Raw genomic sequence first — 13,576 nt, forward strand, 5'->3', positions numbered from 1 at the left:
CAAACAGAAGAAAATATTAAACAAAAAAAAAGGAAAGAAAATACTACAAGATTTAAAGGAATAAATATTCCCAAAAGGAAATCAGAATTGAATCTGCAAGAAAAAAAATAATAAAGATGTGAGCAAAAAGGTCCACAGAGGAGAAAAGTAGAAAATAGAAGAAACTTGTGTCCTGGACATCCCTGAGCAGCTGAACCAGCCTGGACTGCTTTACTTCTGAACTTGTTACACAGACAAAACCGAATCCTTTATTTTTTTAAGCTACTAGGAGTTGGATTTCCAACGGCTCTAAGACTGAAGTATTCCTGATACAAAAGAACACAACAAAATGTACATGTATCAAAAGTACCAAAATTTAAATGTACCTAACTTTTGAAACAACTCCTAAGATTCACAGAGGGAAGTATTTGCACAAATATTTAGAAACATATGTATCAGGATGCTTACAATAGTGTTATTTGTAGTAGGGAAAAAATTTAAAACAAATATTTTTACCAAGAGAATTAAACATATTATGGAATCCATACAATGTAATTCTATGCAGTAATTAAAAATAATATTATTTAATAAAACATTACGAACATTTCTTCATTTAAGTGGGAACAGCATACTGTGAAAGTATCATAATTTTTCATCAAATTTTTAAGACATTTCATATGTTATATACATGAAAATGCCAGAAAGATAATATAACAAAATGTTAATGGAAATTACCTTTGGGTGATCATTGTTTTATTCTTTATGCTTTTCTGAATTTTCTGAATTGTCTGCAACAGGCAATATAACCTTTATCTAAAATTATAAAATAATTGTTTGCAGAAACAAAATTAATGTCTTCAATACAAGATGTAGAACACCTAATTTGACAAACAGCTCATATAGAAATAACTTAAGAATTCAAATTACATTGGAAAAAAATGGGCCATTTAGAAAAAAAATACAAAACAAAGAAAGTATAAGTGGATATCTAACTGATATTGAGATAATGTAGGTCTTTAAAAGCATTATCAAGTTTGTTCAAATTAAATCTTAGACCTCTCTATATTGTTAATTACACCAAAAGCCAAAATAAGACAAAAGATGAACTTGGGAAATATCTGTTACAAATAAAAGACAAAGGCCGATATCCATGAAATAAAGATATTTATAAATTAATAAGAAAATGGCAAAGGACATGAAGAGGCAATGTGGAAAGAAAGAAAACAAATGACCAAGATATTTTTTTAAAAGGCCAATCATACTAAAAATGCAACTTAAGACAGCAGTAAGATACCGTTTTTGCCTATGCTATTGGCAAGAAAATTTTAACTCTATACTTAATGCTAACACGGGTAAGGTGACGCTAACAGACATGAGCACTAACGGCAGACATGTAAACCAGAACTAGATTGCTGGAAAGCAATTTGGCTTTTTATCAAAACTTCATACTTTTTGATCCAGAACTCTCTAGGAAATAAAAATGACACCAAAGATTAATGTCCAAGGATGTCTCCTATAGAATGATTTATTAATAGCAAGATCTTATAAATAATCAAATAGGCAGTAACAGCAAAATATTGGTATTTTGATATTTTATGGTATATCCACATGATAAATTACAGACTTTCAAAATCAATGTTTTTTGAAAAATAACTTACAACATAGGAAAATTTCACATCATAATTAAAAATAGCAGAATACAGAACTGCATGAGCAATACGGTCAACTGCTTTAAAGTTGCTTTATTTGTAGATATAAAACATGACCAGAAATACACTCTAAACTGACAAAATACTCTGAAAGATGGAATTACCGGTAAGTTCCGTTTTCTTTACACTTTCTTTCTACTTTATGATCAAAAAAGAAAGCTGGGGTTTCAATTTTGACCTTTTTTTCACGATCTGAGAGTTTACTTAACTAAACCTGACCTGAGAGGTAGTGGGTGGAATGAAAACAGTCATGGGAACCTGGATCCTGGGCAAGTTACTAAACTTTTACTTCCTCAATTGTGAAATAAGGATACCACCACCCTTAAAGAATTTGGAAGATTAAATAATATAATCAATGCATTTAAAGTGCCATTACGCACTTTAATTGTAAACATGTTTGCTAACGATAGAGGTTCTCTAAGAACTTAGTTTATAAACTCAATAAATGAGATTTTTAAAGGCCTTTTGGGGCGGGGGAACACGGTGGGCAGACAATGCGATCATTCCAAATTTTACTTGAATGAATACCTAAGAACAGCTAAGGAAAATTCTAGAAAATGAATAATGAAGGGTGTGTGGCTCTTTAAAATATTAAAAAACTAGAAAGTAGAAAGGAACAGTAATTGTAACTACGTAGTATAACACCAGAATAGATAAATCAACTGAACAAAATACGATCCAGAAACGGACTCAAGTATTCCTATATATATAGCATATAATAAATGGTGGCATTTCAAAAATCAATGGAGAAAAATGGATTAATCACTACACGGCGTAAGAACATCTGGGTAGACATTTGAAAATAAAGAGTAAAAGCTCGATTCCTATCTCAATCCTTACATCAAAATAAATTCCAGGGGGCCGGCCCCGTGGCCGAGTGGTTAAGTTCATGCGCTGCACTTCGGGGGCCCAGGGTTTCGCTGGTTCAGATCTTGGGCGCGGACATGGCACCGCCCAATAGGCCACATTGAGGCGGCATCCCACATACCACAGCTAGAAGGACCCACAACTAGAATATACAATATGTACTTGGAGAATTTGGTGAGAAAAAGCAGGGGAAAAAAAAAAAAAGAAGATTGGCAACAGTTGTTAGCTCAGGTGATAAATACATACATACATACATACATACATACATACCAAAGTAATCAAATATTTAAAAGTAAATACTAGGGGCCGGCCCAGTGGTGCAGCCGTTAAGTGCGCATGTTCCGCTTCTCGGCGGCCCAGGGGCGGCCCAGGGTTCCCTGGTTCAGATCCCGGGTGCGGACATGGCACCGCTCATCAAGCCATGCCGTGGCAGGCGTCCCACATATAAAAAGTAGAGGAAGATGGGCACAGATGTTAGCTCAGGGCCGGTCTTCCTCAGCAAAAAGAGGAGGATTGGCAGCAGTTAGCTCAGGGCTAATCTTCCTCAAAAAAAAATAAAAGTAAATACTAAAGTAAATACTAGAAGGTAACAAAGAGGCAGAAGTAAACCTAGAAGCCATAAAGGAAAAAACTAACAAATGACATAAAAGTTAAAATACTTACATATGCCAAAACATCTCAAAATTAAATCAAATAAGCTGGGGGAAATTTTTGCTACAAACAGAGATCAACTTATCCATATGCAAAGAACTCAATTTGCTAAATCACGAAGCTATAAGCCCTCTTATACCCTGATGGGGAGCCTGTAAATTGTCAAACCTCTTTGAAAGAGAATTTGGCATTTGCCATTTAATTTTTAAACATGCACATTCTTTGACTCAGTAATTCCTGTTCAAGGAATTTATCCCACAAAAATACTCATGTGAGTATGCAAAGATACATACAAGGATATTCGCTGCAGCATTATGGTAATAGTACAAATATTCATTAATGAGGATTTACTTTTAAAAGCTATAGTGCATTTATACTACACAGCCATAAAAATTACCTATTTCAAAAATGATGCATAATCTGTATCAAAAACAAAATTAAGAAAAGCTTGAGAACAGCATCATGTAGCATGATTCCACCTTTAAATCATCAGAATACACGTTTTTTTAAACTGAAAAAATATATACCAGGACTTTACCAGTGTTTATCTCTGAGGGGTGAACTTATGAGTTTATATGAACTTTTCCTTTGAAATTATACGTTTTTTACCATAAGTATTTATTACTTTTTATTATTTTTGACACAAAAAAATTTTAACTAGAAATTTAAAAACACATAGCATCAAAGAATAGACAAATACATCAATGGAAAAGAAAAAAGAGCCCAGAAATAGATCCACACAAACAGAGTCAACTGATCTGTGACAAAGGAGGAAATGCACTCAATGGAGAAAGGATAGTCTCTTCAACAAATGATGGTGCTGTAACAACTGGATATCCACATGCAAAAAAGAAAAAATGAAGACTGGCCTGGTGGCGCAGCGGTTAAGTTCGCGTGCTCTGCTTTGGTGGCCCAGGGTTCGCTGGTTCAGATCCCAGACCCATGCACTGCTTATCAAGCCACGCTGTGGCAGGCATCCCACATATAAAATAGAGGAAGATGGGCAGAGATGTTAGCTCAGGGCCAATCTTCCTCAGCAAAAAGAGGAGGACTGGCAGCAGATCTTAGCTCAGGGTTAATCTTCCTCAAAAAAAAAAAACAAAAAAAAAAGGAATCTAGGGGGCCAGCCCTGTGGCCTAGTGGTTAAGTTCAGCATGCTCCACTTCGGGGATCCGAGCACAGACCTACACCACTCGTTGGTGGCCATGCTGAGACAGCAACCCACATACAAAACAGAGGAAGACCAGCACAGATGTTAGTTCAGGGCAAATCCTCCTCAGCAAAAAATCATCATTGTCATCATCATCATCTAGGTACAGACTTTACACCCTTCACAAATATTAACTCAAAATGAGTCACAGACCTAAATGTAAAATGCAAAACTATAAAACTCCTAGAGCAAAACATAGGAAAAAATCTATATGACCCTGGGTACAGCAATGACTTTTTAAATACAACACCGATGGTACAACCTATGAAAAAAAAAATTGATAAGTTGGATTTCATTAAAAGTAAAATCTTCTCCCCTTCAAAAGACACTGTCAAGGGAATGAGAAGACAAGCCACAGACTTGGAGAAAATACTTGCTACAGACATATCTAACGAAGGACTGTTATCCAAAATATACAAAGAACTCATAAAACTAAATAATAAGAAAATGAACAACCTGATTAAAAGATGGACAAAAATTCTGAACGAAAGAAGATATACAGATGGAAAATGTGCATACAAAAAGATGTTCAACATCGTCTGTCATTAGGGAACTGCAAGTTAAAATGAGATACAACCACACACCTACTGGAATGGCTAAAATCCAAAACACAGACAACAAATGCTAATAAGGAAGTGAAGCAATAGGAATTCTCATTCATTACTGGCAGGAATGAAAAATGGTACAGTCACTTCAACATACTCTTACCATGTGATTCAGCAACCACACTCCTTGGTATTTACCCAAATGAGCTGAAAACTTACATCCACACAGAAATCTGCATGATAGAAACTTTATTCATAATTGCCAAAACTTGGAAACAACCATGTCCTTCAATAGGCGAATGGATAAATAAATTAGTACATCCATACAACGCAACATTAATCAGCACTAAAAAGAAATGAGCCATCAAACCACGAAAAGACATGGAGAAACTTCAAATGCATATTATTTAGTGAAAGAAGCCAGTCTGAAAAAGCTACATATGATATGATTCCAACTTTATGACACTCCGGAAAAAGTAAAACTACGGACACAGTAAAACGATTAGGGGTTGCCAGGGATTTAGGGGGAAAGAGGGATGAATAGGTGGAACACAGGGGATTTGAAGGGCAGTGAAACTATTCTGCATGATACTACAATAGGCAGTGGATACATGTCCACTGTACATCTGTCCAAACTCATAGAATGTACAATGCCCAGAGTGAACCCTAATGTAAATAATGGACTTTGGATGATAATGACATGCAGGTTCACCAACTGCGACAAATGTACCACACTGGTGTGGAACACTGATGGTGGGGGCATCTAGAAGGAGAGAGGGTATTACAGAAACTCTCTGTACTTTATGTTCAACTTTGCTGTGAATCTAAAACTGCTCTAAAAAATAAAGTCTATTAATTTTTTAAAAATTGTAACCATATCTGTATCCCCAGTACCTAGAACAGTGCCTGGCCTATAGTAAATGCTCAAAATATAATAATAAAAGAATACACAGCATACTGCAAGGCATATACTTCTCAATAAATCACAGTCATCATTTTATTACAAACTAACATGATACAGTAAACTAAAACATAACTTGAGGGAATGATGGCCTACATTAAAAAGAGAGTTGAGGGTCTTGACCAAAAAAGAATGTTTTTGCTGTTCTTTGCATAAGTCACATAAAGTCTATGTCTGGGATATTTTTTGCCAATTTTAGGAGTGCCATTTTAAGAACAGCACTAGCAAACTATATATATGGTATCAGAACATCTGGCTAGCCTAGCAGAGGAAGCCACAAAGAACGGGGAGGATACAGACCCCTTATATGAGGAACCACCAAGATGGAAGAAAGCTCTTTAAATACCTAAAGACATTTTGTGTCGAACAGAAAATAGCCTAATTCTGATTCATTCAAGAAGCCAGACCCAAGGTGCAGAAGTGGTAGGGAAGTGATTTGGACCCAAGAAAACTAAGAATTTTCTAATACAAAAAGTTTCTAATACAGAAAGTTCTAGAAAGACTGGATTTTCATCTGTTAGGAACAAATGCAGAACAAATTTGTGCAATAGAGATGGATCTAAATTGTCAACGTGCCTTCTGTAACTCTCTACAAAGGCTTACTCAGTTCACAGTAAAATGAAAGAGAGCAGTAGTTTCAGACAGACTCTGCTCTAGAGTAGCTAAGAAAGTTGGGGATATAAGATCTAGATGGGACGGGCAAGGCAGCAGCTGTTTATTCACAGATAATAAATGCAGCAAGAATTTAGAGAAAGTAAATATCACTTGGGGATTAAATGGTAAATATCAAGGTTGTCCTGATTTTTAATAGCCTTAAACAAAGGGATGGCAACCCACACCATGGTTTGCCCTCCCCACCCCCACCACATTTCCCACAATAAGGACCAATCACACCTGTGCTTATTATTCTAACAGCTTTTCTCAACCCAGGTTCCATGACAGAATTAAACTCTAACGCCTGAGGTATTTAATGTATATCACAAATTAACTTCTCTCCTGTGCATCTAGAATGTTATATCTTTTGGATAACTGGGAAAATACCCCAATTATTTTCTGTGTTCTACAGTTAAGATGAGGAACCCAGATAAGTATAAACAACCTAATCTACTTGACTGCAATGAAGGTCTCAAAACTACAACCCCCACTGGTTGCCTAGACTGATGGATAAACAGTATCTACATTCTCAGAATCCTCTTCAATTTCTCTCCTGCCTGCACCCCAAACTAAATGTTCAGCAAGCTGCTTTTTACCACCACATTATTTCTCACATCTATTATTTCCTTTTCTCTATTACCAGTATAACCCCATCATTTCTCTCCTGGACCACAGCAATAGCCTAACCAATCTGCTGAACTAACCGTCTGCCTTATGATCAACCTCCCTATAACCCCAAGTTATACCCTGTGTAACTTCCAGAGCAAGCTTCCTATAACGCAGTTTGGATCACACTATTACTCTATCAAAACACATAGGCCTAGCCACATCATCTAGAAAAACCCAAACTTCTTGGCTGGCAGCAAAGCTTTCCACCATTCAGGCTCAATCCCCTTCTTCAAACCTGTCTCTAAACAGGACTCACGCTCCCAGGACACCAGAGTATTCACACACTACCCTTCAGAGGGTCACCTCGGCACCCTCTCCAACAAAGTCTGGATCTCAGTTCTGGGCATGGCCTCCTGAAGATTTGTTCCTTCCCTGGGTGCTCTGCCTCAGCCCTAGAGGTAGTGGCTGCTCCTTCTGTTATTCATATATTCTTCAGGGTTTTCTTTTTCTCTTAGGTAATCCCCTGTTTGGCTAATAACTCTTCATATTAAACTTTCCCTGTTTAAATCTAAAAATGAATTCCAGATGGTTTAAAGTGCTAAATATAAGGATAAAACTACAAAAGTGTTGGAAATGAGATGGTTATTGGTTTTGTCTTGTTTTAAAATAAACATGGGACTTGGGGAGGTCTTCCTAAGTAAGACAGGAAATCCAGAAACCATAAATTTAAAAAATGGTCAGATCTTCATAAAAATTAAAGCTTTCTGCACAAGAAAAAATAAATATATATATAATCACTAACTTTTAGGGAAGTACAAATTAAAAAGCTATCATGTCATCTACTTGCTTAAAACCCTTCACTGGCTTCCCTACAGCTCTAAGGCTGAAGCCCACCCAAGCCAGCCCATACCTATTTCACAGCCCCTCACTCTCTCTACTCAGGCACACTGACCTTTCTTCAGTTCTCTTACTCATCCTGCGCATCCACCAGATCTCAGCTCCAGGACCATTTCCTCAGAAACCTTTCCTAGCCTCCGTAAATGGGTCCAACTCCTCAATTATACGCATTCATAGAGCATTGAGCACAGAGATAGGCATTCATAGAGCACAGCTGCTCAGGCCAACAACCTTTGCATGATCCTTGACTCGTCTCTCTCTAGCATCCCATATCTAATCCAAATCTTGTGGGCCATACCCTCAAAATATAACCTCCACCAATATGCCGTGGTCCAAGCCTCATCATCTTTTTTCTGGATCAATGCCTCCCTTGCCTCCCTTTACTCTACTGGCAATCTAGCAGCCAGAGTGTTTTTTTTTTTTCCCTGAGGAAGTAGCCCTGAACTAATATCTGTTGCCAATCTTTCTCCTTTTTTCCTGCTTCAGGAAGAGTAGCCCTGAGCTAACATCCATGCCAATCTTCCTCCTCTTTATATATGGGTTGCCACTACAACATGGCTGACAAGTGGTGTAGGTCCATGTCTGGGATCCAAACCCACGAACCCAGGCCACCAAAGCAGAGCCTGCCAAACTTAACCACTACGCCACAGGGCCAGCTCCTAGAGTGATTTTTTAAAACATAAGTCAGATCACATCACTCCTTTGCTCAAAACCTTTTCAATGGTTCCCTACAGTGAAAGCCAATCTTTACAATGCTTGGCTACAATGTAGGGCCCAACATGATCTGCCCCTAGCCCATTACTTCCCACCTCAATCCTACTACTCTCCTTGCCCACCTCCCCCATAACTTCATTCCAGCCACACTGACCTCCATGTCATTCCTCTAACATGCCAGACATACTTCTTCCTTAAGGCATTTGCAAAAATTGATCCCTCTGTCTAGAACACTCTTCCTCCAGATATCCTCATAGCTAACTCTTCCATCTCCTTCAAGTCTTTGTTCAAAAGTCATCTTCTCAATAAGGCTACTCTGACCACTCTACTTAAAACCAGCCTATCGCCCTTCCTTTTACCCTGCTCTATTTTTCCTTTTTCCCATAGCACTTATCACTCGACAATCCCTATCATTTGCTTATGTGTGTTTTTGGTACCTGTTTCTCCCGCACTAGATCAGGTTATACATTATGTGTGTTGCCCACTGATGTATTCCAAATACCTAGAATTGTGCCTGGCAAGCAATACACACTCATATTTGTTAAGTAGTTTTATACTTGTCTGTGGGATTATCTAATTAATGGCCATCTGATTCACCACCTAGGAAGAGGGACTGGGTTTGGTTTTGTTCATCATTGTACTTCCTAGAGCCTAGCATAGTGCTTGGCACAGACTAGGCACACAAACATTTGTTAACTGAAGAATATCCTTTTTTATCCATCAGAAGATGCAAATTTAGTACAACTGACATTATCCAGAGCTTGTAACAGTGTAGGGGAAATCCACCCTCTCATATACTGTTAACAGGTATGTAAATTGATACTTTTTTGAGCGTAAGCTAGCAATAGCTATTAAAATTTCAACCACTCAGAGCTCATGCCCTTTAATTCAGTAGTCTTACAGAAGTAAAAGCAAGAGTACTTAAAAAATATGTACAAAGATAACTATTACAGCACTGCTTATAAAATAATGAAAAAATTGAAAGCCGCCTACTTGTCCATCAATAGAGAAACAGAAAAATAAATCATGCACGGTACACGCATGTGATGGCATACCCTTTAACAAGTACAAAGCGGATCTGTAACAATGACCTGGACAGTAGTCCATGATCTAGTAAATAGACCAGAGGGCCCTGGCATCAGATGGCCTGGATTTGAACCCTAGGTCCACCCACTTCCTAACTATATAATTCCAGGCACTTTTAACATCTCTGGGCTTCAGTTTCCTCATCAATAAAATAGGAACAATACTACTATCATAACAATATCCGCCTCACCGATATGAAGATTTCCTGAGATAACGCATACAGTGTTTACAGTGCATTACATGGCCACACAACCATTTACAAGTATATATTAATTATAGTTAACATTTATTAAGTGACATAGACAAGGTGCAGATCTATCTATGTAAAGCATGTCCATTTCAGGGGGAAAAGGCAGCATGTCTGTGCAACTACAGAAAAAAGTCAAGGACAGAAAACTTAATAGTGATTACCTCTGGGACATGGGAGAAGACATACTTCTTAATATCCATACTTTTTTAATGGAGAGATTTTAGAAGACAGCGTTTTCAAATAAAAAAGAAGTGAAGTAAAATCAGAGCAAAGGCTTCTAAGATATAATTTAACTTAGATTTAAAAATATTAAAATTTGAAAATTTTTACATTAGTCTTTGAATTCTCAAAGTAAACTGGGATAATCAGCTGAAATTTGTTTGGCTATTAAAATTACCTTTATTCTAACGGAGTAAACTAAGATGCACCATCAAAAAAAAAAAAAACTTTTTCAAAAAATTTACAAAATAAGGAAATAAAGAGAATAAAAAATCAATTTCATCCCGTCAATTTACACACAAACCAATTCTTTTCTTAATCTACCATATCTTCAGGAAAAACAAAGACACGTCAAAAAAGGAAAAGAACACAAAGTCAACATAAAAGACAACTGCTTCTAAAATTGGATAAAAGCAAGATTAAAGTCAAAAACTAAGCAGTTATCTCTTACTGTCAGTTTGACTCAAAAGAATTCTGTGATAGTCTTTTTAAAAATCCGCAGGGCTGGGTAATTTGAGTGTGCTTAAAGCTAAAGTGGTAAGAAGAGATCTATATTAAGTTCAGCCAAAGAGAAAAATTAAATCCCCAAGATGAACTTCTAAGAAGACACTGACACAAAGCACTCAAATACACTGAACTCTCTCTCCTTTTGTAAACAGTAGCTGTGGCTGCTCATTTACTACACTAACGGAAAATAAATACTGCAATCTATGCAAACTAAACCTCAACCCGGAGTGACAGGATCTGAAAAATAGGGAATAAGCCCGTACTAAGAATAGCAAGAATACAAGATTTCCTAAAGCTCCTTTTTCCTAGCCTCTTTCAAGTGCTTAGTCACTTCTCCCTATATACATGGAAGACCATTTCACATCTTGAAAGAGGCAGGGAATTTTGACTCCAGGCTGTCATGTCACCTGAGCTGCCCTAGACGTTTGTTTCCATGCAACTCAAGAGAAGGCAGCAGCCAGCTAAGCATACCTACCAATCCAGATCAGAACCAGAGGCCACTGGAGCTTTCTGTATTCTGCCTCCGTCTGCAGTAACAAAGAGGGGTTTGTGGAAAAGCAAAAGTTTTCTTCCCTGACACCAAACGAAAAGGTGAGAACTAAAAATGTAGCCTGAAAACACCCCTGTTCCCTCTTTGAGAGCCCACCAGAAATGCCTCTCTTCTCTTCTACTGAAACAGAAACAGCAGAGTCCTAGACAACTCCAGGTGTAGGTACTAAACATCTCTCCTTAGGCAACTAACAAAACCTAAAACTAGAGGCTTACAGGTTTTGGAGCAGACTTCCAAAAAAAGTAGCCAGCCTTAAAATCTGATAACATTGTTTCAGGTTCCCCAAAGGCAAGAACAAAGAGTAAGGTTTTCGTCAAAGGTTATTTTAAGAGATAATCCTAGGCAAGGGCAAGTTTTTAAGTACCTACTATGCACCCAGCACCATATTTCAACATTCCACTCCCACTTAAAGATGCTAAGCACACGCTGATGATAGAAATACATCTGAAAGAGTGTTCTCCACCAGATAGAGTACCACCCTGCCAAAGACCAAGCATATTCTTTCCAAACATAACTCCAGGTAGTAAAACCTGGAACGATGTGGCCAATCTCTGAAGCAGAGCTTAGCCCACTTCCCAGAAGGTCACGAAGGACTCTAACCACCAACGTGGATTACTTACGATGGGGTTCTTTTTCCTCCCAAGAATCCAAGTGCTACAAAAGACACGTTTCCTCGACCTCAGCATTCTCAAAAACCCACGCTCCTCACTATTCCCAATTTCCCCCACAATACTACGAATCACTTTACATAAAAACACGTTGCCATCTTTGTGATAAAATATAAAGGCTTAAATTAACCTGTTCTCCATGAGGGAGAACACTGAAGTTCAGAGAGGCTGAGAAATTTGCCCAGAGCTTGTGAGTGAAGGATCCAGGTCCTTCAGACTCCCAGGCCCCGGCACTTACCATTAAGCAACACTGCCTCTCAAGGAACGCTACTAAATCCACTTACTGATCCCAACTTGTTTTACAAAACTGGCTGCAAAGCGCTCTGTAGCACGGAAAGGGGGGGGTGGGCACAACATCACTACCTAAGCAGTTTTTTTCTTTAACGAATATAGCACATGTTCCCGATCCTCCCCACGGGCAGAACCCACGTGCCGGTCCCACCGCTGCCCACGGCCCCAGGCTTCTGGCAGGTCCCGCTCCGCCTCCCCACGCCTCCCCACGCCTCCCGCCACCGCCGGCGCCTCCCGCCCCCTCCCCAGCGTCGGCCGCCCAGGCCCCCGCGCCGCCCTCGCGCGCCGCCTCCGGCGCCGGAGCCCGCGCGCTCCCGCCTCGGCCCCGCGGGGTCACCCCCGGGGCCCGCGCGCGCCCTTCCCGCCGCCCGGAGCTTCCCCCGCGACGCCGGCGCCGGGCAGGCCGCGCCCGCGACGCCTGCCATGGTGGGCGCCTCACCGTCAGGCTGAGGAGCCGGGCCCGGCTGCGCCATGGCCAGGCGGCCGGCCTCGGGGAGCGGGGATGGGCGGGGAAGCGGCGGCCCGAGCTCCCACGGGCTCAGCTGGCGGAGGAGGCGTCGACCGAGCCGCCGCCGCCGACGCCCAGGGAGGAACCGCTAAGGCTGGAGCCGCCGGCGCCGCCACAGCCGCGGGCAGAGACGGACCCGAGCGCCGACCTCCGCCTCCTCATCCTGACAGCGGGAAATAAGCAGTGCGCAGGCGCGGGGGGATGGGGCGGCACGTGACGTCGCCCAGAGCGGGGGCGGGGCTTCGCGCGGGGAGGGGAGGCCCGAGGAGGAGCGGGGCTGGCTGCCAGGGCCCCGGAGCGAGGTTGAGGAGGGGAGGAGGGGCGGTGGGAAAGGCCCGGTCGCTGAGAGGAGAGGCTCCCAATCCTCCGCCCCAGCAGAGAGGCAAAAAAAAAACCATGATAATAAAAAGAAGGACGAGAGAGGAGGCGGGGTGGTGAAGTGAGCGCAAATCCAACCTCTGGCTCTTCTAGCTGTGTGACCTTGGGCGAGTCACTTAACCTCTTTGAGCCTCACAGCCTTCATCTCTTTGACGGCTCAGAAGAGTTTAAATGAGGCAAAACGGGAGGAACTGTTTCCGACGTACTTTCCATTAAGCATCTATATACGTAAGACATGACTTCAGGCGGCAGGCACTGTCGTGGGTACTGAGGATACAGCCAAACACAGTCCCTGCCCTCGAGAGCATCTGTAGACGGTACTG

General features: G+C 40.5%; 1 protein-coding gene across 2 annotated transcripts in view; it reads right to left on the reverse strand.

Annotated features, from left to right (window-relative positions):
- RABEP1 (rabaptin, RAB GTPase binding effector protein 1) overlaps positions 1–13,070 on the reverse strand; it is a 104,384-nt gene extending 91,314 nt beyond the window's left edge. For both annotated transcript variants that reach the window (XM_023653324.2, XM_023653323.2), the window contains exon 1: positions 12,807–13,070. In XM_023653324.2, the coding sequence (XP_023509092.1) occupies positions 12,807–12,840 (34 nt within the window). In that variant the 5' untranslated portion in view covers positions 12,841–13,070. The remainder of the gene's footprint in view (positions 1–12,806) is intronic.
- Between the last annotated feature and the right edge of the window lie 506 nt (positions 13,071–13,576).

The sequence above is a fragment of the Equus caballus genome, chromosome 11, assembly GCF_041296265.1.
Source record: "Equus caballus isolate H_3958 breed thoroughbred chromosome 11, TB-T2T, whole genome shotgun sequence".
In the NCBI taxonomy this organism is placed as follows: Eukaryota; Metazoa; Chordata; class Mammalia; order Perissodactyla; family Equidae; genus Equus; species Equus caballus.